Below are 27,968 nucleotides of genomic sequence, written 5' to 3' on the forward strand. Positions count from 1 at the left end.
ATACTGGAATCGGTAGCCATTCCCTTCCCCAGGGGGTCTTCCCAACCCAGGGATCGAACCTGGGGTTCCTGCATTGCAGGCAGATTCTTTACTGTCTGAGCCACCAGGGAAGCCCATCCCATGGCATGCATAGCCCTAAAAGAGATTTCAATCTTCATACTCATTTCTTTCTTTCAGTGGAACCCAAGTAGCTGGCCCACAGGAACTCCTACTGCCATCATCTGTCCTCTCTTATGTTCTTATGCCCTAAAATCCCAGAACCCTCTCACATTTCTACACCCATAACATTCTCTTATCCTGCCATCTTGGGCTCCTCAACCCCTCTGTCCTCACCCCCATCTCCACGGGCCAAGCTTCAGGCACAGGATCTCAGGTCTCTCATCTGGAGGAAATGTCGTTTGCCTTCAGTCTCCGTGCTTGAGAATCCATCCTCAGCACGTTTCTCCTCAGAGAGTGGAGGTAGTAGTAGGCGACCAAGAAGACTGCGACACACTCCCAGCATGTTGTTAATTGTTATCTTATCACAGCTGTTTAAAAGGCTCATTACGTGCCTCGCATGTGAAGTCTTGGACTTCGTGGGAGCCACATAAATCATCCATTCAGACACTGAATGGGCCATTCAGACGAGGTGCATTGCACAAGGCTACAGAGCTACTCAGCTAACTTGTCCCAAGCCGGTGCCCTGCATCGTCTTACCCTGAACTTCTTGGGAATTTCCTGATTATTGCATTTGGAATAGTTCCCTTTTAAGGCACACAGACAAATTCCTTTTAGTTTTCCCCCAAATTTCCTAGTTCAGGGGACTAGGAAATTGTCATAAGTTTCTGTCTGCAATTGCTCCCTTTATCCCCCAATCAATCAACCATCATCTTTTCACCTTCCCCCTCCCCTGTCCCCGATCCCATTGTTTCAGAAAGGAGCAAATTCAGACCTGGCCTCATTTCAGAGTTCTGCAGAAATACCAGTACTTTAGAGGAGCAGAACCTCTTTATAATACCAGGATGGAGAAGGGGTAACTAAAGGGAAGAGAAAATCCTTACACAGAAAACTACCTGATACAGATAAAAACCTACACTGGGAACCTGTCTTGTGGATGAAAAAGGCCTTTTTCCCCTTTTGTAGAAACTACAAGGTTTGAATACTTTTTTAAATTTGAGTATAATTGCTTTACAATGTTGTGTTGGTTTCTACTGTACTAAAACATGAATCAACTCTATGTATACATACATTCTCTTCCTCTTGAGGCTCCCTCCCCACCCCATGCCTCCATCCCACCCCTCTAGGTCATCACAGAGCACCAAGCTGAGCTCCCTGTGCTTTACAGCAGGTTCCCACTAGCTAGCTATTTTACATTTGGTAGTGTGTGTGTGTGTGTGTGTGTGTGTGTGTGTGTATATGTATATATATATATATATATATATATATATATCAATCCCACTTTGTCAATTCGTCCCACCCTCTCCTTTCCGCACTGTGTCCACAAGTTATTCTTTATGTCTGTGTCTCTTTTCCAGCCCTGCAAGTTGCAAGGTTTGAATCTGACCCAGAGATTCATCTTTGTCTAATCCTGGAAAGGGAATTTTGATGTGAAACCGTCCAAGAGTTCACACCAATCAAATAGGAAGAGAAAGGGCAGTTGGGGTACCCACCGGTGGGAGGAGCTCCTGAGCCCAGCCCTGGAGGCCTCAAGGGTTTAGGGGCCCCTCGGATCGTGCCAGAGAGCGGAACTGGGGTGAGCAAGTATTGTGGCTTTGTGTTTCCTGTTTCAGCAAGGCTGCTGTGCAAAAAGAAAGACAGTACCAGGAAGGGAAATGCTCAGGGGGCCCCGAGCCATGGATTGAGATCTTGCCCCTTTGTGGAGACCACAGCCAAGACCTGCCCAGGAGCTGGGATGCTTTCCTGAGCTGCTGGGGTTGGAGCCTGGGACCTCAGGTAACTGAGAAGGAGGAGGCTTCTGCATCCAGGTTGGGGACCTCCGACTCTGGGGTGGGGCGGAAGACGCTGTCTGCCAGCTTCCCTGGGCTGAAGGGGGAGACACTGTCCACTCCAGTGGTTTGAGTGTTGGATGTGGACCAGGGAAGTGTCCCGTGTTGGTCTCCGGAGGCCCAGCTCCCAGTGTCCTCTGCTCCATCCATTGGATGAGACGAGCCGGGAGTCAGACACCTGAGGTTGTAGGCTCCCAGGAATGGGCCGTACACTTTACAGCTCCCTTCCCCGGAGGGACCCCGTAGCACCCAGCTGCCTTCCCAGCGGCGTGGGTGCAGGCCCTTCGCTCCTAGCTCGTGCTGAGAGCTCTGGACTAGGAAGGTCTGACCATTCATTCATGCAGGAGGCCACTCATCACACACGCAGCCAGGAAGTAGGAGCCAAGACTGGGAAGGGCAGCGACAAAGCACTGTCCGGTGAGGGCAGCGCCCTGGCCTCCCCAGTGGCACCGAGGACAGAGCCCCCGGGCCAGTACCACCTCTTCCCAGAGCTCCAGCTGAGGCCTGTCAAGCTGCCAAGGGCTGCCTGGGCAGTGGCCCAGTGACCTCTCTTTGAACCACACGGGGAGCAGTTCCTTTTTCTCCCACAGCGCATCTCTGTCAGTCAGCCGTCCACATGGCTGCTTGTGTTTAGAGCAAATCAGAATAGTTGAGACCTCCCGAAGAGCTGGGATGATTCTACCCAGCTGTGCCACACCAAATCCCCCAGCTGTGAGAGCCTGGGGTCCGGGAGGGTCTCCTCCTTCCCTGAGGAGCCTTTTCTACTGCCACCCCCAGCTTGGGCAACAGGTGTCAACGTCTGCCCCACAGGAAGTAAAGCAGGGCAGCCACGTGTTTCAACGAACTGGTGCAGACAAAGCCCGTACACTTATCTCCCCTCCACAGCCCTCTGCTCTTCACAGCTGGAGGAGGCAGGGGTGTTCTGCCCAGTTTCCTCTACGAAGCCTGAGGGATAACCTGGAACCACACAGGGAGGGGATCTAGCGCCCCACTTTTAAAGGTGGGATGCAGGCAGGCGGCACACCGGTTCTTCACTCACCCCCCTTTGCCTCTCTGCCGGGCCTAACTGAGATGGTGGCTGTTTCTAGACCACAAGGCAGCCCTTTCTCCCTGTAGCCCACACCCAGAAGTCAGACCAACAGAGGAACAGTGAATACAGTCTCAACCCGGGACCAGCATCCCTTCCGTGGGGTAAACAATACCTCTCAAAGAGGAAGGGAGCGGGGGGGATTGGAGGACTGGGCATTCTGGGTCCTGGAGTGCTAGGTTGGCTTGGAACCTCTGTCGTATAGCACTGAGTCTTCAATATCCAAGATCAGGAGGACGGGAGTAAAAATAATGCTATTATTAAAAGCTAACATTTATTGTGTGTTACGGCCCTGATGCTTAGCATGCATTTTAAGCATCATAACCTTAGGAGGCAGGTTCCCACTTTACAGATGAGGAGACAGAGACACAAAGACAATCAATAGCTTTTCAAAAGCACACGGGTGGTCGGCAGCAGGGTCAGGAGTCCACAGAGTCTGAGCCCATGGCCAGGGGTCCTCGCCTCCCCCATCTGCGGCAGAATAACCAAGGCTGATGGCCTGGGACACCATAAGCAGAGCTTCTGAACATGGAGTTTCCTGCACATCCATTTTCATTTAATAGGAATGGGCCTCTCAGATCCTTTCCTAAGCTTTAAATGGAGAAAGTGGTAGGTGAGATGTGAAGGGGACCCTGCAGAGTAGGAGCAGGGAAGAAAGCCAAAAGAAACGGGAGAGACACCCAGAGACGGGACGAGCGGACGGGCACTGACAGCTTCACAGTTCTGCCAGGGCTCAGTGCTGCCTGAGACCAGAGGATGCCCCTCCACACCTGGAGAGTCAGGCACCGGACAGCGGACAGGGCCTGAACACGAAGACTACCCGACTCAGGGTGTGAGCCTGTCCCACCCACCCATGACCCCCGAGAAGGAATGGAATGATCACAGATAGAGAGCAAGAATCCTGCAGAGAGTTCCAGACTGAGCTGGGAGGTGCAGGGACGTGCCAATGATAAGGGCAGAGAGGCTGCTACCTGTTGAGTCTGTCTGACCTCTAAAAAGACCCAAGGGGCCAGAGCCGGCAAACACCTGTGGGCTGAAGCTGAGAAACCCTTCTCTGACCTACGATGCAGGAACTAGGTTTCCAAGGCAGTGGGGAGTGAGGCTGTGGATAGACAGAAGCAGCAGCTGTAAGGGGAAGTCCCTCTCCCTTCATGAGTCTCTGGGCTAACTCCAGGGACCAGTGGAGGCAGGGACCAGAATTTCCAGGGCTCAGAATCCAGCTCAGCCAAAGTGAAAGTTGCTCAGTTGTGTCCAACTCTTTGCGACCCGAGAGACTATGCAGTCCATGAAATTAATCCTTCAGGCCAGAATACTGGAGTGGGTAGACATTTCCTTCTCCAGGGGGATCTTCCCAAACCAGGGATCGAACCCAGGTCTCCCGCACTGCAGGTGGGTTCTTTACCAGCTGAGCCACCAGGGAAGCCCTAAGTCCGGCCCAATTTAGCCAAGCTCCCCGAGGGTTCTGGGAGAACAGACAAAGTTGCACAAGGTAGGTGAGGGAGAGTAGGAAAGAGACAGCAGGAGAAGGGGCGAGGGCTGGGGGTGACGTGAGCAAGCAGGTAAGAGCGTGTGAAGGCACAGCAAGTGTGGCCTCTACTCCAAGCCTGGTTCCCTGGGGACTTCTGGTTACTGAGTTTGTTTGTTTGCTTTTGTTTCATTTTTGAAACACAGCCTTATTTAGGTATAACCCGTGTGGTTGCAGAAGACACAATTTGGCTCCGGACTAAGGAAAGCAGACATGCCACCACACTTAGCCCTAACAGGGAGGGGATTCTAAAAAGCAAAGGAACCCTCTGCTCCAAGAGATACTGAGCTGAAAGCTCTGAAATGGCTTTTGGCCAGTAACGGACAGGTGCTCAGCCAATACTGATTTGGGTGATCTGAACCTGAGAGTCAGAGCTCAGTTTATTGGTCCAGGAGTGGAATGTCAAGGGACCGATGTCAGGATCCCATGCCTGGAGGCAATAGTGCGGGGTTTCCCTCCTAAACCACGCCCAGAACCAGGCTCATGAGCCCGCTGCGTAAGGCTAAGCAGAGGGCAGTGGGCGCTGCTCATGGACTGGCTGCACCTTGCAGGGTCTGGCTGTCTGTCCAGGCCTCGAGAAAAGTCACTTGCCTATTAGTACTTGAGTAACTAGGCCAAGAGAGCATAAAGATGCTGGCCTTCCTTTCAGATGGAGGAAGAGGGAGCCAATTTAACTGCTTCTCTAGAAGTTCCTGGAAAAGGCACACGTCCGCATCTGCCATCCAAAGGGCTATAGGCTTTTGGTGATTTTTATCAATTATTTCTCATGTTCCCCTAACTTGGAGGCAGGCTGAGATGTTCGGTCAAGGAAGAAGTGGCAGCCAGAGGAATCTTGCCACTTTACAGAAGGGGAGGCACAGGCCAGAGAAGAGCAGAGATTAGTCGAGAGACTGGACCCACAAGTCCTGAATTCCCGCGTGACATCATCCCCGCCTCAGTTTTCAACCCACATGTATGGGACACAGTGCTATTTCTGCCCCCTCATCTAGAGAAGTGGTCATTTTTCTGCCCATCTCCTGACCCCTCCCCTTTGCCTCCCTCTTGGCACTGGGCAGACCCGGGCAGCTATTCCAGGAACTGGAAGCCAAGCAACAACAGGTGCTCAGGAGGTCATCATGATCGGCCCAGACCCCAGGCCTGCCCCTGGCTTGGCCCGGTGGGCTGAGAGCTACGAGGCTAAGAGCGAGCGCCGGCAGGAGACCCGCGAGAGCCGCCGCTGCCGCCCCAACGTGACCACTTGCCGTCTCGTGGGGAAAGCCCCGAGGACCCAGCAGAAGGAACAGCTCCGGAGAGCGCGCCAGCAGCAGTTTTTCAGACGGAGGAACCTGGAGGTGGAGGAGAAAGGCGAGGCACAGAGCCCGCCAGCCAGGGAGCCAGGCCCCTCCAGGAGGACAGGCCAGGCCACTGACCTCAAGGAGCCCTTGTCTTGGGCCAACAGGATCTCTTCCCCCAGACAGCAGGTGGGCCATGTTGAGGGACACACTGCCCTGGAGCGGATGGGCTGCGGGAGCAAGGCCGGTGGGTGGGCTCAAGGTCACCGAAAACTGATTTAAATGAAGTCCCTCCTTCCTCAGTCATCACAGAGTCTCCCTTAGCCAGTTACTTGTTCTGACGTTTTTCTTCTTGTGTTGTTTTTTTTGGGGGGGGGGCTGGGTAAGGGGGGGCTTGTTTACCTACTTTTTATTGTTGTTTTGCACTTGCCTTTTAGGAAAGAGAAAAATAATTTCACAGCTAATTCCTAGTATCCGTTCCAATTCAGTCTATCTAGATATATCTTCTACAGCATTCATTCATCATTGTTCAACAAACATTCACTGAATGCTTATTGTGGGCCAGGGACACAAGCCAGATCTTCTTAATGTCCCGCTTGACTCACACACACACACACACACACACGTTTCTTGTCTCCATTCTCCTATAAGGCGGCTGCATCGCCCACCTTCTCTCGGGCAATCCCAGTTCTACTAACTTCACTCACCTAAGGCCATGTCTGGTCCAGGAAACCTTAGCTGCCCTAGCTTCTTCAGGCCACCTCTGCTCCCTGTGGTCCTTACGAGGCTATGAATCCTCGAAGATTGTATAACTCTTAGAGGGCCCATCAGTCTGGCCTGGGAAGGAGCGGTGTTGACAAAAAAAACTAGGGTATGTTGAAATGAGCTCAGCCAGCAAACCATCTGTGTCTTCCTATCCACGCCGTGAGCACATGGACAGCAGGGACGGGTCCTCTAACGTCCCTGGAGGTGCCTGATATTGTCCCGTCCCCAGAGTAGGTGTTCTATCAGGCTTTCTTAGCCAGTGCATCTGTTATCCAACACAGGAGGTGCTGTTCAGAAAAAGGATCCTTGAGTCCAACTGTAAAAGAAAACCAGCGGTGTACTTTCTAAGGCAAGAAGGTTTCTGAATGCTTTCATGGAAAAAAAAAAAATTTTAAGAAGAAAACACACACACACACACACACACACAGTTGCCTAAAGAACTCCTCCTGAACCTGTCAGTTCTGTAAGGTTTATTGAGATTTAATCTGCACGATTAGCTGCCATAGGCATTCCTTAGCCTTTTTGTGTTACATTACAAACATAGAATTTACTAGATTTTAGTTTGTAAGAAGAAAATATTTGCAGACTAATTGTGACGACTGCTACACATTCCTCCCTGTTGCTGGCCTACTTTCTCTTCAGTGACCCTTAGCCATCTTCCAGCTGGCGCTGAGAGGAAGGCAGTCCCCTCTAGAATATGGAAGGCACCCTGGCGACCATCTACTCCAAACTCATCGCTACACAGACAGGAGCCTGAGACCAAGGGAAGGCAGGACCCGACCCCGGTCCCCCTCACTCCCTCCTCAGACCAGTTCTCTTTCCACAGCGCCATGATGGGGGCTTTGTAAGGGGCTGGGATCATGGTTTTGAGAGAAAGTAACAGGAGACCTGGTAAAGAATCTGCCTGCAATGAGGGAGACCTGGGTTCAATCCCTGGGTTGGGAAGAACCACTGGAGAAGGACATGGCTACCCACTCCAGTATTCTTGCCTGGAGAATCCCACGGACTGAGGAGTCCATGGAGTCTCAGAGTCAGACACGACCGAGTGACTAAGCCTTTATGCTTTTAACTGGAGACCAGCCCCGCTCCCCATGTGCCTGGCCTGAGGAGGAGCTGATCCCACCAGCCAGGACCAGTGAGGGCAGGAGCAGGGGGAAGCTTGGGGCTGTGAAGACTAGAATGGCTTCCTTTGGTGTTCTGGACCCGAAACTTAATCACTGGCTCACGTTTCTGCAGTCAGCCAGAGAACCCTGTTCTAAGACGCTCTATCTAGGCTCGCAGCAACACCCTCCTCCCCACTTGCTTTCCAGGTGTCAGGGACCAGTTGCGAGGTCTTTGCGACCCAGCACCATCCTCCTTCAGGCGCCTGGAGGGATCCAGCTGGCCACTGCCCCACCCAGGCTGGTGGCCTTCCACCACAGGCCTCTCCCACCAAGAAGGCACCCAAACACCACCGTGGTAAGAGCCTCCCGCCCTCACTGGGGCCGGCAGAGTATCCTGCCCCAGCTGTCTCAGCTCGCCGGCAGTGGAGAGTCCCCTCACCTCCCCACTCCCCTCACTGCCTCTCCCAGGCCTCCCGAATCATCTTATCCCCTCCCTCTCAGGCACTCAGACAAAGGCAGGAGAAACACAGTCAACAATCAAGAATGATGCCAGTCAGCAAACCAAGTGAGTACCTTTCACGTTCCTGGCCCCAGCTCCCCCGCAGCCCATCCATTCCTCTCTTCTAAGCTTTCACTTGAATACCCTCCCCCAGCATTTTGTGGAGTGGAACACAAGGAACTTCCACATCCACCTTAATTAAGAAAAAGGAGGGCCTTCCCCACCCTACTGGCTCTCCAGAAGAGATGAGAGAAGGAATCTATGCCCTGCCTCCTGACGCGCCTGTGTCTTTAATCCACTGCCGGTTTTGTTTTTCTTCTCTTCCAGTTATGGAGTTGCAGTTCTAGATAAGGTAAGAAAATCCTCATGGTGGAGGTGTAGAATCACATGGCATCTAATCTTCTCCAAGCTCTGGAATTCATTGGTAAACTCAGCTGGGATGGATGGGGCATCCTCTCCCTGGATGAGCACAGACAAGGAAGCCTGGAGGGACCCTGAGTCCAGGAAGAAAATTCACTTAGCACAAGCCAATCCTGGCTCAGATTCCATGTTCTAGGATTTCGGGGAAGCCACAATCTTCTTAAACACCCTTTTTCTTTCTCTCTAGGAAATCATCCAGCTTTCTGAGTACCTCAAAGTAAGTAGCATGAACTCTCCCCTTAGCTCCTCCATCTGTCTGCTCACGTCTCCTCCAGGTTAATTTTAACCCACTTGCATTTTGCCCCTCAGGAGGCCCTACAAAGGGAGCTGATTCTAAAACAGAAAATGGTGATTCTCCAAGACCTGCTGTCTACCTTGATTCAGGCCTCTGACAGCACTTGGAAGGTAAGGGAAACCTTTGTTTGAACAAAGCTCGGGGGCTTCTATATGTGCCCATCTCGTTCTTCTTTCCGTACCATTGCACCAAGAGAAGGAGCTTTCTCACTACAGAAGAGGCCGAAGGTAGGGTTAGACATCCAACATGTCACAGTAGATATATGGGAGAGCTTGGCTGAATCCAGGGTCGTCAGCTGAGGACCATGTTGCCACTCACCCAGGGAAGACCCAGAATCAAAAAAAGGCCCTCCTTTTTTTAATTTGTTGGAAGAAACAAAAGAAGGTCTCAATACAGTTCCTGTTACTGACTGTGGTAAATATCAACTGTTTTTGTATGGAATTCATATCAATATTAACTTTCAGCCACCATGCACCTACTTCTTGCCCCAGACATGAATGGGAAAGCAGGAAGGGACCTAGCGATTACCTAGTCTAATTTTCTCATTTTGCCCATGAGGAAACTGTCAGGGAAGTCAGGTGACTTGCTAAAGTCACAGTGCTAGTCAGAGGCAGAACTGGAACTAAATTCAGACCTCCTGATTTTAGTTAATTCATTCAACAAATATTCACAGATCATGTTCCCTGCACTGAGCACTAGAAATAATGAGATTAACCAGACAGGGTTCCTGCTTTTAGAAAGCTTGTGGTTTTCTCAGGGAGACAAGATGCCTAAACAGTGAAGAGATATGAGAAATAAAAGGTGTTTTCAGGATATAGTAGAATACAAGGGGAGAACCAGGGAAGTATTTATAGTTATATTTCAAGGCATTGACTATCCATATTGTATTTTCCAGGCAAATGTGACAACAAGAACTATATTCTGGTCAGGGGATACAGCACAGGCAAAGAACCAGAGGCATGATATAGTCTCCAGCTTTTTATTATCAGGACCCCTTTATATTCTTTAAAAATTATTAACATCCAGGGGCTTCCCTGGTGGTCCGCTGGTTAAGACTCTGTACTTCCAGTGAAACAGGGTACAGTTTCAAAGCCTGGTTGGGGAGCCAAGACCCCACATTAGCGTTACTATTAAAAAATAATATTAAAATCCAAAGAATTTTTATATTTACCATTTAGAAGTGAAAACAGGAATTTTAAAATATGCACTAAGTTTAAAATAACAGTAGACAGATTACATGGGAACTTATAGACTGTTTGAAAAAAATTTTTTTTTATTTTATTTTATTTTTAAACTTTACATAATTGTATTAGTTTTGCCAAATATCAAAATGAATCAGAGAAGTGGCCGTGCTTTACACTTATGCAAATATTTTTAATGTCTGAACAGAAGACAGCTAGATTCCCACATTTGCATCTGCATTCAATCTGTTGTTAATACATTGTTTTGTTAAAATACCTGAGGAAAATCTAACCTTACACAGAAATACAGTTGGAAAAGGGAAGACCTTGCAGATCCTGGATTCCAGGGGGTCCACTGAAATTCCTAGACTGCATGTTCACGCAGTTTAATGCCACCAGAGCAGAAAGCCACAGGTGCACAGGCAGAACACAGAGCCTCGCGGGCCTCTGTGAGCATCTGACCGTCCACGCAGATGGCTATGCTTAGAAAGCCAGCCCACCCGGGACAGGAAGGCATGGGGCAAAACTGCGAAGCCCGCAGTGATGTCAGAGACCTCCAGGGCTCAGCCAGCCCTCTTCCCATCGGTCATTGTACCTGGATTTGGGTGTCTGTATTCAGGGCTCCTGCTGCTTAAGGAAGTGGTTTTCATAGCAGAGTAGTTCCCTGAGACAGACAGCTGTGCATGCCAGGTGCTTTCCGGGGCTGAACTAAACTGAGACTGTCTCATTCGTTTATTCAGCAGACGTCTGATAAGTCCCGACTATGTGCTGGGTTGGGTGCGGCAGGCACAGAAGGCAGTAGATTTCCCACAGCAGCCAGGAAGAGAAAGACAAGTCATAAATAAACCTAACTGCTGCGTGCTCAAGCTCTAACAGTGCTTTCTACAAAGGGACCCCCCAGACAGAAGAGAAGGGAGCGATTCTTCTGCCTGTGGCGGAACAGGATAGGCTTCAGAGGCAAGGGACCACTTTAGTTGCCTCTAGAAGGACTAAGGAGGAGTTTATCACGACAGAGTGAAAGTCGCTCAGTCATGTCCGACCCTGTGATCCTGTGGACTACACAGTCCATGGAATTCTCCAGGCTTTTGGAATTCTCCACAATACTGGAGTGGGAAGCCGTTCCCTTCTCCAGGGGATCTTCCCAACCCAGAGATCAAACCCAGGTCTCCTGCATTGCAGGCCGATCCTTTACCGGCTGAGCCACAAGGGAAGCCCAACAGAGAGAGTAGCAGGAATGATGAAGGGGGAGAGAAAGTAGAAAGGATAAGGGTGCTTACGATAAAGCAATCTAAATGACAACAGGCCTGGGAGTAACAGAGCGTGGGGCAGGGTCGAGTGTGACGGAAATTAAGGGATTGTGTCAGAGGAGCTTCAAAGAGAAGACCTCAGAGAGGTCTCTAGTATTATGGCTCTTAAATTTTCTGCTGAATAGGGTATGTCGAACTTAAATAGTCATGGATTCGCTTTTAAAGGACGTGTGTGTGTGTGTGTGTGTGTGTGTGTGTGTGTGTGTGTATCATGAGAATGCACGACACCCCAGCAGAAACACTGCTGCAGGCAGTAACCAGGGTAGCAATGGGAGGTGCTTGCCTCAGGTCTGAAGTCCCACACTTAGAAATGTCCGCCCCATCCTGAGAAGGAGTTTGTCCAGTAGCTGTGGAGTTGTGCTCGCTTAGCAGCATATGTACCAGGGACTTTCCCTGCAGGTCCGGTGGTTAAGACTTTGTGCTGCTAAGGCAGGGAGGCGAGGGTTCGATCCCTGGTCAGGGAAGCAAGACCCCACATGGCCAATAAATAAATAACACAGCCACGGAACTGAGTTGAAAGAGATGGATCAGCTCTGCATTTTAAACAGTTCTCTGACAACAGTGAGCACTCAGGCTCCGAGTGGGTGCAGGGGTGGGGAAAGCTCTCCTAATATCCCAGGTAGGATACAACCAGAGCTTGGGGGCGGGGAGGATTTACTGAGAGACATTTCCCAGGCAGTTTCTGCTCCACTCCACACTCCAACAGCAGGGGAGGGTGCAGGGCTTCCTCCGGGGCTGTGGTTTACTCCCTTCCTCCTTCCTCCCCAAGTAATACTCACTCTTCTTGTCTTCTTCCTCCCCACCAACCCTCAGCTTCCTGTTTTTAAGAAAAATCATCTCAGATTTTCAGTTAACTGCTCTTGCTTCCCCCCAAACAATTCACCCCCCTTCTTCAACAGAAGGAAAGTCTCAGACTGCAGTACTGGGGAAAAGTAACGAGAAGAGTGTGGCCATAACAGGGTCTCTGACATTCAGCTACGTTCAGGCCTTCGTTTCCATTTGGCCTCCCTAATTTAAACTCCCAGCTTCACAGGCAGCTCCCTGCAAACTGTTAGAACACCAGGGACCAGCTCCCTCTAGTGCCTCCAGCCTCCAAGCTGACGCTGGGTCTTTTGGATGCGACAGGCCCTGGGGCACCGCAGAGACTCCTGAGCTGGGTCCAAGCTTCAAAGCAGAAACGGTCCGGACGGTAGAGAAAGCGAGCCCACAGTATTGGGCAATACAGGCCCGAGCAGGGCACACTTGGGTTTTTAGTTCTGCAAAGTGAAACTGAGATCTTCAGATGACAGTGCAGCGGGGGATTGGCCCTAAGCAACCTCTGCTAGAACACAGAGACGAGAAGTGGGCTGGTGCTTCTGCCGTGAGGTGGTGGTATTTCTGGAGAGCAGGTCAGAGGCGGGGGAAGCAGAGCAGCAGCAGCAGGAGCTGAAGCCTCAGACCGGCACCAGGTGTGTATGGCCTCCACCTCGTTCCCTTTTACACCCGGGGCTACTCTGCTCTCTGAAACTCAGGTTCCTGGGATGCAAAGCCCACAGCTGGCCTGTAAAAAGGGCTTTTTCCCCCATACTGTTACCACTGGGCTTCATACAGGGAGACCTAGGGCTCAGACCAGGAAATTGCACACCTCATTTGCAACAACTTGGCTGCAACTTTCCTGCCTGACTTGGGGAGTCGAGGAAGGCAGAGCTGCGGGCCAGAGATGTGTTCAAACCTCAGACTTGGGTGGCCCTTCATCCCCACCGAAGGAGCTAGCCTGAACTGTCTTCTATTACAACATGAATGGAAAAGTAATCTGGGGTGTGGCTAACATACAAAAACAGCTGGAAGAGGCAAAAATATTGGATTAAAACCATACTAAGGAAGGAGAAAGGAGCTACCCAGAAAGAGTAGGAGCCTGGGGGAAATGTAAGAATACCGCCACGGACTTGTTTTCTTCCCAAACTATTGCAAGATAAACCTTCAAGCTCAGTGGGTTTGATTGCATTCTGCATAGTAAGAGTTTGTTGCTCAGTCACTCAGACATGTCTGACTCTTTGCGATCCCATGGACTGCAGCACACCAGGCTTCCCTGTCCTTCACTGTCTCTCAGAGTTTGCACAAACTCATGTCCACTGTGTAGGGGAAAACAGAGTCTGACGACCTGAAGTGCGGAGGAGGAGCTGGGGTGCCGGGTGGAGGGAGTCGATTTCAGGACCCTCGGATTAACAATGAACAGGCCACTGAGGGGAGTAAGTTTTCCCAGTCCCTCCAAAGCCGGGAACAGTGGAAGTCTTTGTCCATCTCTTTTATTGGTCCCAAAGCCCTGTGGTTATTGTAGATGCCAAATCCCTGACTCTCAGCTCTCACACGAGACATTACGAAAAACATTAATAGCAGAAGGCAGTTTGAAAAATTATTTTTGGCAAAGCCTTCTTGCTTTTGCAAGACCCAGCTGAGGAATACAGGAAGCAAAAAGGGGGGGGGGGCGCCCCTTGGCTCCCTGTGTTAGAGGAATCAGCCAAAAGATCAAAACAGGAGCTGTGAGATACCACTTCCTGCCTCCCCCAGGTGCCCTGAAACTCACTGAGGAGACAGACCACAGAACAGTCTCCTCTGGCCATTACAGACCAAAAACGGTACAAGAGTTGGAAATGGCCAAGCCGCACGACTGAGGGGCCTTGGCAACTCAGGCCTGAGGAGAAATGCAATTTCTAGACCTCACAAGTGTCCCACCGGGCCTGGCTGGAACAGCCCAGGGAAAGGCTATGAAAACCAGTTACCACTAACGAGACCTACGGCCTTTTCTCTGGGAAACTGGCATCCACGGCATGCCCCCTCCTCCCTCCCCATCCATCACACACACACACACACACACACACACTCCTCCCTCCCCCATCTACACACACACACACACACACACACACACTCCTCCCTCCCCCATCTACACACACACACACACACACACACACACACACACACTCCTCCCTCCCCCATCTACACACACACACACACACAACCTTAAATCATACTCAGGGCTGGAAAAACAAAATCCCTACCTGGGAAAAAGGGAGCCCTCTACAGGTGGGGAAATGAAAAAAGCAACAAGGAAGCTGTTAGCTGCTCAGCAGAAATACTGAAAACCAGGAACATAACGGGCCCTCCTGCCTGCCTTTCCCCACGCTTGCCCTTGAGATCAGCTTCCCTCTTGGTGTGTCCCAAATGCCACCAGACAGATCCAGCTCGTCAACAAGTAAAACGTGGCTTTCTTGGAATTCCTCTCACCATCGCAACCACACACGCGTACAAAACCTGCCTTAACACCCTTTCTCCCTTTCCTGCTTTCTTAAAAGAATTTCTCATCTTCAGGGGGATGTGGGTGTGTGTGTGTGTGTGTGTGCGTGTGTGCGTGTGGCCAGGAGAGGACAGTATTCACTTGCTAGGGCAAGTGAATATCACAGACTGGGTGGCTTCACCAACAAGAATGTGTTTTTCCACAGTTCTGGAGGCTGCAAGTGTTAGATTAAGCTGTCGACAGGGCAGATTTCTTCCGAGGCCTCCCCTTGGCCTGCAGATGGCCATCTTCTCCCCATGTCCTCACATGGCCTTCCCTCTGTGCATGCCGATGTTCAAATCTCCTCTTTTTATGAGGACACCAGTCATACTGGATACGGGCCCACCCTAATGACCTCATTTTAACTGAATTACCTCTTTAAGGACCTTGTCTGCAAATACAGTCACCTTCTGAGGTACTGGGGGTTAGGATGTCAACATATGAATGCTGGGGGGTGGTGGACAGAGGTGCACAGTTCAGACCATGTCGGGGGTAAGGGAGGGAAGGCATGTCCCCCCGCCGGGAGGAGAGACCCCTTTAGTCTTACTGGCCTTTAGGAGTAAAGGACGATGCACTAGACTGAGAGGAGGTGAGGAGTAGAGGTGCCTAGACAGACCGGGGAGAGGTGAAGAGGGAAGAAAAGGGGAGCTTAGAAGCTTTCCTTCAAACGGGCCCCTGCAATGATACCCTCAGCCGTGTGACAGAAAACCTTGGGGTACACAGTGACTTTGGGGAGCAGTCTGATCCTTCCTTCACCTATTCCAGGGAAAGAGGAAAAGACGCTCTTCTTTCCAAACATCCCTTGCCATCTTTCCCCCTCCCCACCTCCTAAAGGACCCCAGTTCCACAAAGACTGTTTATTATAGGCAGTAGGCTGGGAATACACAGCAAAAGTCTCTGCATGCTATATTTTGGCCCAAACTCACTAATTCATTCCATTTGTTCCAGGGCCAGCTTAATGAAGACAAATTGAAGGGCAAACTGAGATCCTTAGAAAACCAACTGTACGCCTGTACCCAGGTAAGCATTCCAGAGGACGCCTCTAGCCCAGGAGTCTGAAATTAAGGGAGACAGTGCTTGAACCTCAAGCCTAGTCTACAAACATCACCTGCTAGAGATTAATGCACGCATCCTATTCACCCAGCTCTGGCCTTTACCATTTTCACTTTGGTCTCCAATTCACTCTCTCTATCCTCCTCTCCCTTTCTCCCACTGTCCTTTCCTTTGCACCCTGGGAAAGGAAGCCCAGCACCAGCGCTTTGCCAGCTCCAGGGAAACCTTGAGAATACCTGGAGAAGCAGGGAGAGGCCCTTGGTAAAGATTCAGCTTATCTGGGTAGCACTCCACAGGCCCTAATTTTAGAAGAGATGAATTAGATATTACAGTGAAGTCTCGCACAATGATTTTCATCCCACGGGCAACTTCTATCTAGCAACAATCCCTGGGAGCAAGTAAAAGACTGTGACTCCTGGCTTTCTGTGGCATTGTTATCCACCTGCAGTAATCTCGATTGCCCTGCTCTTGGATTATATGAGATAGAAAAAAAAAATCAGTTTTCACACTGAATAAATGATAGATTTCTGACAGGTAGAGAGATAAGTTAAGAGAATGAGGTGGACTAACTAGACTGCTCCCACTTGATGTGTGGAAAATAAGGCGGCCATGTAGTTAGAATTTCTCAGGGGAACAGTTTATCTAGTCTATAGGTTTGCTGATTCACTGCTTTCATTTTTGCAGCATGACCTACTTTGTCAGACTCTTAACTACAAAAATAATGCCAAACAAGCTTGTAAGAAACTGACATACAATTCAGGATGCCAGTCTACTCATTTTCAATGGGGAATAAAGCTGGCCAGTGACCAGCATGGTTAAGTCCAATAACCTGGACATAGGATCTCAATCAATAACTCCTGTATCTGGCTTCTAATGACAATTCCAAGAAAAGACCCACTCAATATTTAAATCCAAATTTTCAGATGATTCCAAAGCTAAATGGAAATGATTTCATAACGAACTCTAAATTTGCATTATCTAGACTATCTCTTACTCAGTTGGGTAACCCAGAATCAACAGTAAAAGCTTCTGGCTTTCCCAAAATCACAGGGCATAAAAATGAAAAGCATGGGAAGGGCAAGTGAATTTGCAAAGCTGCTCTGGTGTCTTTTTGATCTTGAAGCCAGGAGAAATTTAAAAAATGCTAGGGTATTAATTTTTAAAACTTGAGATTACTGAAGATTGTTCAGATCACTGAGGCTATAAAAACAATTTTATTTTTTTAAAAATGCTCCCTGCGTCAAAGGAGTTTACAATCCCTTAAAGGATTGCAAATAAGTCAATGGATTAGAAATATAGATATATTGTGAACACCAATAAAACTACCTAATCCATAAAGAGTTGGGGGATAGACCTGGTTAGCCAAATTTATCAGAATTTTTATGATTCTTGGGCTGAATCTTGCATATGCAGAAGTTAACCAGGTGGAAAGGGTGGGTCAGGATACTCTAAGTAGAAGCTTCACGGGCAAAAGCAGAGGCTGAGAAGCACAGTGCTTAGGGGACCTACAAGCAGTTCAGCTTGGTCGGAGCAGCATGGAATGAAAGTCTAGGCTCATAAGTAAGCCATGCCATGCCAAGGAGTTTCAACTTCAACCTTAGAACACTGGAAACCAATGAGAGATTGAAGCAGGTTGTGACATGGTCAGATAGAAGTTGTAGAAAGAAACCTCTAGCTGCAGGACTGAAAAGAGTTTGAAGGGAGGCAAGACTTGAAGATAGGGAGACTATATAACCCATATAATAGTATTACTAGAGTCTGAACTAAGGAGGTGGCAGTCGACAGAGGATACAGGCACGAGCTGTTAGAGAGGCTGACTTGACAAAGCTTGAAAACCAACTGATTGCTTGGAGAAGGTGAGAGAGAAATCAAGGATGACTCCCTGCTTTCGGGTTTGGGAGACTGGGTAGATGATGCTGCTGCTCACTGAGATAGGAGCAGGTTCGGAAAGATGATTTCCTCTGGGAAACGATGGATGTCAAGTGCCTGTGGAAGGCCCCGGGGAGAATGCTCAGCGTGTCCGGGGCAGTTTATCATCCCCACTCACTTCTCACATCACCTGAAGGACTCTCCCTGCCCGCCTCCAGCCTGGAAGGCAGTCCACCAGATTACTGACATCTCTGCCTTGTGGGCAAGGACCGATTTCTTTTCACTTCTGCATCCCTGCTCAGGGCTTGAAACACATTAGCTCCATGTGTCTTTGTTGAATTGCATCCAATTTACAGAAATATTCCCCCTGGGGAATGAAAAAGGTGCTATTAGAGATGGAAGACCAGAAAAACAGCTATGAGCAGAAGGCCAAGGAATCACTGCAGAAGGTGCTGGAGGAGAAAATGAGTGCAGAACAGCAACTGCAGAGCACACAGGTGTGGGAATGCTCCGCGATCCTTGGGGCTGGGAGCCCTGGGGCGGTCGGGCCACAAGGGAGCCGGTGGCATGACTCCCTGGAAGCCCTGATGCATCTCCCTCCCCTCTGTTCTCCCTCAGCGGTCCCTGGCTCTAGCCGAGCAGAAGTGTGAAGAGTGGAAGAGACAGTACGAGGCTCTGAAGGAGGACTGGAGGACCCTGGGCACTCAGCACAGAGAGCTGGAGAGCCAGCTCCACGTGCTTCAGTCCAAACTGCAGGTACCAGGCCCTGAGGGCAGGCAGGTGGGGAGGGAAGGCAGGATTTAGGGGACGGAGGTGTCGACAGCAGTGACAAGAGAAGATCCTGCTCAGCTGGGGGCCCCAAATCTGGGTTTAGCGAGGACACTGCTCAAGCAAATAACCTAAGTGTTCACTGGAATGACAGCATCCAAATGCAAAGGGCTGGACTGGAAAAACCCACTGTCTGCACCCCATCCCAGGAGGGCATCCAGTTCAGAAATGCCCACTGTTGGCACAGAACAAAAGTCACCAGTTTACTTACAGGTTGAGTATCAACTCACACATCTTGCCAATGTGTTTTTTAAGCCATTATAGTGGATTCTTGGCATTCTCAAGGGTTTCACCATTTCCGATCTGTTACCTTGGAGAAGTTAACTAACCACCTAAGCCTCAGTTTCCTCATCTGTAAAATGAGGATAATAATAGTACTCTATCACAGGACTGTTGTGAGGTTTTTCATCAATTTTACTTAGTTGGATTGGAATTCTGAGGACCCACCTTTACTGAAGCAGGGATCTAGGCAACCTATTTGGCAAGAGACAACAAGCGAATCATCTTATCACAGGAGAGAACCTCGCTGGCCACTGCCTTCACTGTTCTCTCCCTCAAATCACCTACCAGGAAACTCTCACCAAGTCCCTTTCCTTTTCAACCTTAATTCTTTGTGAAAAATGCACCTACTCCCTCCGCCTTGAAAAAATCGATAGCGTGAGAATGAGAAGTAAAGACAAAGTGAAGTCATCTAGAAAAGCCATGATTCGGTATTACTGAATGTGGGCATTTATCCAAAGGAATCCCTTGTGAATTTCAAAAATCGAATCCCTTATTGGTTGTTAAGCATGAGGAATAGAGCAAACTGAAGAATTTTAAAACTTTTCCTATTTTTTCCACTTTCCTCAGACTCCCTTTGTCTCTGTTAACTCTACAATTTCCTACAGTTTTCTTCTTCCTTGGGATCTGCCCACCACCTCCACCCTAGCTAGCGCTGACCTGCCTGTCTGCCCCTCCCCCTCCCACCAGGGAGCAGACAGCAGAGACTCACAGATGAACCAGGCCCTACGACTTCTGGAGAGCGAGCACCAAGAGCTGCAGGCCAGGATTGAATGCCTGCAGGAGGACAGAGACCTGTGCAGCTCGGACACCCAGCACCTACAAGGTACCCATCGCCCTGGAGGCTTTGGAGGCCTCTGGGAGCCCAGAGAAAGGGGGCTTGGGTGGAAAGGGGTCAGTCTTCCATTGGTTTGTGTGGTTGACCTGGCGATTTAATTTTACTCTGAGAAAAAGGCAGGGCTGTTTTAATCATCCAAGACCAAGACACAAAGGATCAGCCTATCCGTCTAAGCCAGAGCAGTTACTCCCATAGCAGTCACATGCCAAGACCGCATTCCTAATTTAAAGGGAAAGGTCAGCAGAAACACCAAGCATAGAGGTTTCCCAGTCACGGCCCCTGTCAGCTGAGACCCCTCTCAGCTGACCCCAAATTACACACACATGCTGCTGTGCTGTGCTCAGTTACCCATTCGTGTCCGACTCTTTGCAACCCCGTGGACTGTAGCCCACCAGGCTCCTCTGTCCATGGGATTCTCCAGGCAAGAATACTGCAGCAGGGGAGAGGGGGATGGGGAAAGAATACTGGAGCAGGTTGCTGTTTTCTACAACAGCAACTGATATTGTTCCGGACAATACCAGGAATGTTCCTGACCCAGAGATCGAGTTGGCATCTCTTCTATCTCCTGCTCTGGCAGGCAGATTCTCTACCAATGAGCCACTTGGAAAACCCTATATACACATACAAGCCTTAACTCAGCCCACTGTCGACCCAGATGAAATCCAAGGAAGTAGGGTTCTGGTTTACCTCTTCAGAACTGGGACAAGCAGAAGAAAGAGCAACTTCCACTTGACACTGGTCAGAGGCCATGGGCTAGACAGCATCTGTTACTAATTTCCAGCCTCAGGGGTGAGCTCTTTAAGTCTCAGGTTCTTCTATTTTGGTTTGTTTTATTTCATTGTCAGATCAACTAAAGAGGTCAGAGGAGGAGAAACTTGCCCTGGTGACCAAGGTACAGCAGCTGCAGAGTAAGTCCCTTTCCAGATTCTGAAAGTAGCACAGGTGGCTTTTTGGCATTCTTGGGGCCCCTGCCCCACAAAAGGCATCCAGAGGAGCGACGGGAAGCCCAGTCCTTGGCAGATCCTCTGCCTCCGCTTGTTCAGACCCTCCTCTTGGGCAGTGAGGTCACTGACAGCCCTTCACAAGTTCCACATTAGCCTCTGGCTTTTTCGTTTGTTTCTACTTTTCTCCTCCATGCCCACAACCACCTGCATTTCCCCCAGAACTGCATATTTCACCAAGTGTCTTCTAAGGCAGTTCTTATTTTATATATTCTAATTTATTATGCACGTTTGTCACACAGACCTGTCACTAGGAATGGTTCAGAAAATAAGCTCAGTCTACTTCCCAGTGACATGTCAAGGCCAAAGAGGAAAAGGGGTGTTTCCAAAGAAAAGCTGGCAATTTCTGAAAAGCTAGAGAACCTGAAACAGTGCACAGCTCTGCTGGTTGCCTCCCACCTTAACCTCTGACGCCCCAACAGAGAAGTTTCATGCCGAGAGCAAGGAGTATAAAAGCCAGGCAGCCTCAGGGGTCAGGGAGAAAGAACACCAGCAAAAGCTGGGCTCCTACACAGTCGGGGCTGAATGGGCAAGTCACTTCCAAATCATGCCTTTATTTATTCAGCGCTTATTTACTGAACCCTACCAAATGCCAGGCACCAAGATACACTGAGGATATGGTAATGAACAGAACTGGCGTGGTTTCCTCCCTAATGAAGCCTACATTCTAAACAGACACTATAGTGAAGTATGGAGTTTCTATGAACAAATACGTGTCAGGTATTAACAACTGCTAGAGGAAAACATACAGCAGGTTAAAGAGAAAACAGTTGCTATTTCACACAGGGTCAACTGGGAATGTCCTTCTTCTAGGGTAACATTTACGCAGAAATTTAAAGGTACACGGTAGGAAGAGGTATAAGGAGGGTGTGTTCGTAACAAAGCACCACAAGCTGGGTGACTTAAAGAACAGACATTGGTTTTCTCATAGCTCTAGAGGCTTGAAGTCTCAGATCAAGGTGGAGGGCAGGGTTGGTTCCTTCTGAGGGTTCTGGGGAAAGGATTCATTCTAGACTGCTTTCCTTGGCTTGGAGAAGGAAATGGCCTTCTTCTCCGTCCAAGATGGAAATTGCCATCTTCTCCATCTCTTCACACATCTTCCATCCCATCCACGTCTGTCCAAATTTTCCCTTCTTGTAAGGACACTGCTGCTGCTGCTGCTAAGTCGCTTCAGTCATGTCTGACTCTGTGTGACCCCATAGATGGCAGCCCACCAGGCTCCGCCATCCCTGGGATTCTCCAGGCAAGAACACTGGAGTGGGTTGCCATTTCCTTCACACTAGTCAATATTAAAATAGGACTCTAATGTCCTATTTTAACTTGATTACCTCTGCAAAGAACCCATCTCCAAATAGGGTCACATGCTGAGGTACTGGAAATCAGGGTTTCAACATATGAATTTGGGATGGAGGGGAGTGACGCAATTCAACCGACTACAGATGGGAACATAATAATTAAGATCTCAGCAAAGTTCTGAAAAGATACTCTTTGCAGTAAATGTGCTAGCACAGACAAGTTCCTTGTGTTTTCCAACAGGTCTGCTTCAGAATCAATCCTTGCAGCTTCAAAAACAGGAGAAACTCTTAACAAAGAAAGGTCAGCAAATTCCTTTCCACAAATTCTAAGATATTGCTCTTTCCTTGCCCTCCTAGAGGCAGAGGGATGGACTACATGACCCTGTGTCAGGGATTCTTAGGTCAGGGAGCTAAAGGAGCACTTTAAGGACTCATGATTGGCTCTGAGAACACTTTAGCTAGTTAACCTCCTATTCTGAGAGGTATATAAACTATGGACAGGATTTCTACTCCCTCTGAAAACATATGTCTGTATTGAACATTTCAATAAATTGACTTTGAACTCAGGATTTTATGTCAATTTTTACCCTTGACTTTCCAAACCAGATCCAGCTCCCCAGGTAGAAACTATGTCACATACAACAGTCACCTCACTCTCAGCCCTCAAGTCTGCTGCCTCAGCTTCCTGAGAACTCACCAAACACCTGGAGGGGGCGAAAGCTCCTCCCTTACTCCCTGCACGTGGCCCTTTGTTTTCTCATCACGATCACTGGGTAACACATAAAGCAGAAATGAGTATGCCCACGTAGGATGGGTAAGAAAATGAAGGTCAATGAAGGTAGCTGGTCGTACAAATTAAGGCTACAGCTATGACAACAATCCAGAATTTCTGACTCCCAGTCCAGGGCTCTCTTCCCCAAGATGCAGACTGCCAAGGGGCTGAACAACCAGCGCTAACTACATGAAGATGAAGTCTAGGTTATGATTGCCATTCTCACCATTTTGAAACAAGGACAGAAGGAAAATGGAGTTATACTGAAGCATCCAGGAAACCCACTAGACTAAAAGATGTGACCTGCAACCAAAGAAGCTAAATAAGCATTTTCTAAAAGCATCTGGCATTAAGCAGGACTAACGATAGAGAAAAGATACCAACCTTGCCCTCGAGGGGCTCCAATTCCAGCTCTCTGTCCAGGCTGAGCATGGTCCCAATGAGAGTTCTTTAAAAATCAGAGAACTGCCAGCCGTGCAGTGTGGCCAGCGACAGGCTCCTCCTTGTTCCCCCAGTCCTTTTCCCTCTCCCCAAAGGGTTCTCTCGGTGTCAGGACCTTTCCTCAGAGGTGTGGGCCTCACTGTCACTGAGAATCTGGCTGCTTTTTTAGATCAGGCTTTGCCTGTGAGGAGCCCAGAGCCCTCCCATAACGAAGTGGAGCCTGAGGGTCCAGGGAAGGAGCAACACTTGGATTTCAGAGACGAGCTCCAGAAGAAAACTCTGCAGCTCCTGGCCAAGGAAAAGGAGGTGAGGTGGTGACCTCAGAACAGGAGGGACTCATCCTCCGGCGACAGGGAACCTGCTGGAAGTCAGTGAGACAGCAGGCATTTCAGAGCTGAAGTCGTGATTAGATGCCTGTAGGTATTCCTTGGCCTGTATAAAAACGTCTTCGCTTTCAGCTTGTCAATCTTTTCCTTCTTTATACCAATCTTAATTCAAGGTTTTACTAAAGAGTTACTTTTCAGAAAGTCAACCTAAACTCCAACACATTTAATAAATACATTAACTCCTCAAACTCTGTGGTACAATGAGTATCTTAAAACTTTACACAGGGTCTTTTAAATAACAGAACTCTTCCTACCTACATACTTACAAAATACATATGTCCGGAAGTATTCACATGCAACTCGCTCCCCCAAAGAGGCTTGCACTAAGATCACTTCCAGGTCATCTGTGCTGTAGGAACTTCCCTTTTGTGTGTCCCTATTTACAAAGCACTTGCACATAACAACTATCACACAAAAGCACTTACACGTATAGTACAAAATATAATATGCATTATATATGACATATATAATATGCATTACACTTAATGTAAAATATGCATTTAAATGAACACATCATGGATAAGCTAGGCGAGACTGTCGAAAGGCAAACTGAAATCTCTGACAAAGGCTGGGAAGGGAGGATGGCGGTAAAAATGACCATGAATGACAGGGTAGCTTACACAGGGCCTTCTCCCCTCCCTGGTCTCTGTCCAGAACTATGGTGACGACCTTGGTGGTATTCTCCCCCACAGTGCAGAGAACTGCATTCGGAACTAGACAACCTCAGTGACGAGTACCTCTCCTGCCTGCGTAAGCTGCAGCACTGTCGAGAAGAGCTCAGTCAGAGCCAACAGCCGCCCCCCAGAGTAAGAGTCCGACCTCCCACAGAGCCCAAATGATGGTGGGATGCTTCCTCCCTCCCCCAAGTCTTGCCCGTAAAATTGCCCAGCCCCTGCCAACATCTGGCCAGCCTGCTCCGCTCAGCTTGGTTTACACTGTACTGACAGTATAGCAACCATGAAAAGAAACACAGGCTCATGCCTCCAAGCCTAATTTTCATGGAACTCTTGAGCCTGAAGGGAAAAACTCACTACTGGCTAAAGTATGAAAGGGTGTACTTTCAGTCTATTTTGAGCACAGTGGCAAGAACAGAGTGAAGAAAGCAAGAGGAATATAAACAGAGAATAATATAATTTTGCTCAATTGTTTTCCACTTTTGATTTCTATCAGTTTTTAAGTACCTGGCCCCTGCTGGCTGTGGTTTGCTGGTCCACTGACCTTTGGTAAAGTGATTGTATCCCAAGAGAGGTGGCAAAGTGACAGAGACAGTGATACAAAAAGCTTTCTCTCCTCCACCAACCCAAGGTTTCCTACTGGGCTAGAAGGGGAAGGAGGAAGATTATTTTTGCCTGTGTCTTCTCTGACCAACCCACGGCCTCTTTCTCTTTTCTCCCCCTCCCTCCTCACAGAGGCAGTGTGGCCGATGGCTCCTGATGCTGATGGCGCTGGCTGCTATAGCGGTGGCAGTGATGCTGGCCAATAAGGACAGCCTGATGCTCTGGTGACAGCTGCCCTGGGTGAAAATCAGAAACAAGAAATTCAAAAAAAAAAAAAAAAAACCCTCAGGTTTGGGTACTTTAAGGTCTGGGTTTTCCCAACACAACTAGGATTTATGACTATTTTTTAACCTGCTGTAAAAATAAACAAATAAATTTCACCTGATGGTCTGTCCCGAAGAACTCTGTTTATTCCTGAAGCATCCCGGTCTACTCTCCCTAGTCCAGTTCAGCACAGAAATGATAAATGGATTACAGTATTCTTCCCTAGTGTCCTTGAGATACTCGCAATTGACACTTGAAATGATTCCCAGTTGCCATCCCTGACCTACAGCTGATCATTTACCAAGCACCTTCCACACGGGAAAAGTTAAAGTCAGAGGGCCACAGCCGGCAGTGTGACTATCTCAGAGGAGATGCTGAGGTCAGCAAAGTCATTTTGAGTCCTACATCGAGTTCTAAGGTCCTTCTCCCAAGTATTTAGAATGTCCCTCAAGGACAGGAACAGGCTCTCTGGCACACTAAAGGAATACAGCAAGACTGGTGGTTGACAGCATAGCCATGAGATCCGGGCAGTGAACACTCGTAGTGGAGTCTGGGCTAAACAGTTGTCCTCTCCTTGGTTCTCGTGAAAAGTATAGGGGACAGGATAGCCCAGGAGGATCCCAAACACAGTACAGAGATTCCAGGCTGAGGAACACAGCCTGCTGCAGGAGACTGCCAGAGATCGGTCCCTCTGCAGCCCCTGCAAATGTGTGATGATCTCCACCACGAGGGCCTTCAAGTCCTGAAGCTGGTCCAGGGAGCAGACGGCAGGGTAAGGTTGAGAGCCAGAAACATCCACAAAGGCTATACTACCAAGCAGCACCTGCTCCAAATGCCGACGCACATACTCAGGATGGACAATCAGGCTGTTCTCTGCAATCTCGAGGACGTGAAGCCCCTGGGTTGGGAAGCCCAGGCCCCGCAGCTTCTCCAGGTAACTCTGGATTTCGGGTGCCCCTGCAGAGCTGCAATCGTACAGCAGAGCTGGCTTCAGTCCCCTGGCCACAGCCAGCACCTCTCCAGCGAGATGAAGGCAGACAGCTCTGGGAGGGCCCCGTCGCTTTCCCACGCCCAGGGTCTGCTGAGCAGCTGCCACCAGCAACTGAGGACTTGGTGTTGACATGAGATCTGGTAGCGACAGTAAGCAGGGCCTTCTTAACTAGCCACAGTTCCCTCCCCTGGGCTGCTTCTCTAACCTCCAGGCACTTGAAGAAGGGCCTAAAAACAAAGCAGAGGATTATTAACACCAGCTAGTGACTCAGCCGAAGAAGGAAATGACAACCCACTCCAGTGCTCTTGCCTGGAGAATACCAGGGGCGGGAGAGCCTGGTGGGCTGTCATCTATGGGGTCGCACAGAGTCGGACACAACTGAAACAACTTAGGAGCAGCAGCAGTGACTCAGCAGGAAACCTGCCAACAGCTTTTCCTTAAGTCTTACAGCATCTTCCAGAGGTCGTTTTCCCCTCTGCTTTGGAATGTTAACCCCGCCCAGACAAGACAGGGTCACCAATGCTACTTGATTTACTCGTTGACCCAAGTCTCCATCAGTCCCAAATTCCTGTGTCTTTCTGGCCTATGGTTAGATTTATATTGTAACTGGCGTCCATCCTAAGTTTGATCTGCTGTAATTTACTTCCTCTGCTTCAAACTTAAGGGAGCTTGGGGCACAGAAGAGAGAGCGAGCAGATTTGAGAAAAATTCTGAGCATTTCACCCAAAACTGCCTTCTGAGTAAAGTTCTGGGTTTCAAAGGCATTGTCTTTCATTTCCAACTCCTCCTTCTCTTCCAGCCAAGAACAGCTGTAAGAAAACCAATCTAATTAAACTCACACACACTAGAATGTGGCCTACCAACCATCTCGCTGCGTGCCTGCTCCGTCCGGTCCAACTCTTTTGACCCCATGGACTGTAGCCCGCCAGGTTCCTCTGTGCATGGGATTCTCCTAACAAGAATACTGGAGTGGGTTGCCCTGCCCTCCTCCAGGGGATCTCCTCCCCCCAGGGATCGAACCCGCGTCTCCTGCATTGCAGCCAACTGGGAAGCCACCAAGCATCTCACCGAGACATAAAAGTAAACAAATGAAACCAGCTAGAATTGTAAGAAGGTTGTAATTTAACTTCTGACGATCCCGCCTTGCCCTACTAATGGACATTTTCGGGCTCCAGGACAATGGGCTCACCTCAACCCCCACGCCGTTTCGTGAACATAGCATCCTGACTTGTTAAAGGAGGCAGAGTTGTCTCTCACACATACTGATACCTACGTTCTCCTACTTCCGCTGCAGGCTCGCGGGCTCAGGAACTCCTTCCAGTTTCCTGCCCCTTGGCAGGAAGGCCGTGAGGCCCGTGCCCTCAGCAGCAACAAAGCTGGAAATTCTTCTCAGCATGGGCAAGTCCTTCACTGCCTGCGGGGCCCAAGTCGGCGAAGTCGGCCTGTTGCGCATGCCCGACACAACCCCAGTTCCGCCCCCTTCTGTGACGTCACCCAGTCGGCTCCCGCGCCTCGCGTTAGAACCACCCAGCCGGAAGTGTGGGCGCCTGAGGCCCAGCCCTTTCCGGCCAGAGAGGCATTGCCCCCACCCGTCAGCGTAGGAACCGAAAGGGGAGGAGTGGAGGAAAGCAGGCGGCTGAAGCTGGTCGTTCGCCGCCTCTCCTAGCGTCCCGCCGCTTCCCCACGTTGTGTATTATTAAGTCCAGTGTCGCACCTGACCCGGAGGGCAGAAGCAGAGCACGCGGCTCCGGAACACCGTTTGATTTGTTTCTGGAGAAGTTCACTTTCCTCTCCAAACGAAACATCTCAAGATTAGCGACGTGCTTTACAGATCTTCACTTGTAGGTGGTGCTGTAAAGCTTTTTTTCACTTTGACCTGCCTAAGCCCTGAATCTGAAAGGCTGAATTCCGAGAAGTGGGTGGACA

The 27,968-nt window shown here is 49.4% G+C and overlaps 3 protein-coding genes across 7 annotated transcripts in view; 1 reads left to right on the top strand and 2 right to left on the bottom strand.

Annotated features, from left to right (window-relative positions):
* The window catches only part of LAMB3 (laminin subunit beta 3), a 188,497-nt gene extending 163,189 nt beyond the window's left edge, over positions 1 to 25,308 (bottom strand). Inside the window, exons 1-2 of one of the 3 annotated variants that reach the window (XM_070384718.1) lie at positions 25,169 to 25,308; positions 23,068 to 25,018 (exon numbers count right to left, since the gene is read on the bottom strand). The gene's annotated coding sequence lies outside the window, so the exon portion shown is untranslated. Of the gene's footprint in view, positions 1 to 23,067; positions 25,024 to 25,168 lie in introns of all 3 variants that reach the window. The other 2 variants (XM_070384717.1, XM_070384719.1) reach the window with 2 other exon arrangements.
* On the top strand, positions 1,797 to 25,177 carry TRAF3IP3 (TRAF3 interacting protein 3). Of its 2 annotated transcripts, XM_005901356.3 has the most exons (16): positions 1,797 to 1,932; positions 5,653 to 6,057; positions 7,944 to 8,091; positions 8,238 to 8,301; positions 8,563 to 8,587; positions 8,843 to 8,872; positions 8,965 to 9,060; positions 15,697 to 15,768; positions 18,027 to 18,167; positions 18,289 to 18,426; positions 19,468 to 19,603; positions 20,461 to 20,523; positions 22,153 to 22,212; positions 23,294 to 23,430; positions 24,203 to 24,316; positions 24,920 to 25,177. In XM_005901356.3, the coding sequence occupies exons 2-16, from the start codon at positions 5,713 to 5,715 to the stop codon at positions 25,013 to 25,015; spliced, it is 1,665 nt and encodes a 554-aa protein (XP_005901418.2). In that variant the 5' UTR covers positions 1,797 to 1,932; positions 5,653 to 5,712; the 3' UTR covers positions 25,016 to 25,177. The 2 variants fall into 2 exon arrangements, with proteins under 2 accessions (XP_005901418.2, XP_070240821.1); XM_070384720.1 differs by lacking the exon at positions 20,461 to 20,523.
* Positions 25,176 to 27,500, bottom strand: C16H1orf74 (chromosome 16 C1orf74 homolog). 2 transcript variants are annotated; one of them, XM_005901357.3, is made up of 2 exons: positions 27,316 to 27,500; positions 25,176 to 26,269 (listed from the first exon to the last, which is right to left on the bottom strand). In XM_005901357.3, the coding sequence occupies exon 2, from the start codon at positions 26,172 to 26,174 to the stop codon at positions 25,383 to 25,385; it is 792 nt and encodes a 263-aa protein (XP_005901419.2). In that variant the 5' UTR covers positions 26,175 to 26,269; positions 27,316 to 27,500; the 3' UTR covers positions 25,176 to 25,382. The 2 variants fall into 2 exon arrangements, with proteins under 2 accessions (XP_005901419.2, XP_070240823.1); XM_070384722.1 differs by having other exon boundaries at positions 27,232 to 27,500.
* Between the last annotated feature and the right edge of the window lie 468 nt (positions 27,501 to 27,968).

The sequence above is a fragment of the Bos mutus genome, chromosome 16, assembly GCF_027580195.1.
Source record: "Bos mutus isolate GX-2022 chromosome 16, NWIPB_WYAK_1.1, whole genome shotgun sequence".
NCBI classification, from domain to species: Eukaryota; Metazoa; Chordata; class Mammalia; order Artiodactyla; family Bovidae; genus Bos; species Bos mutus.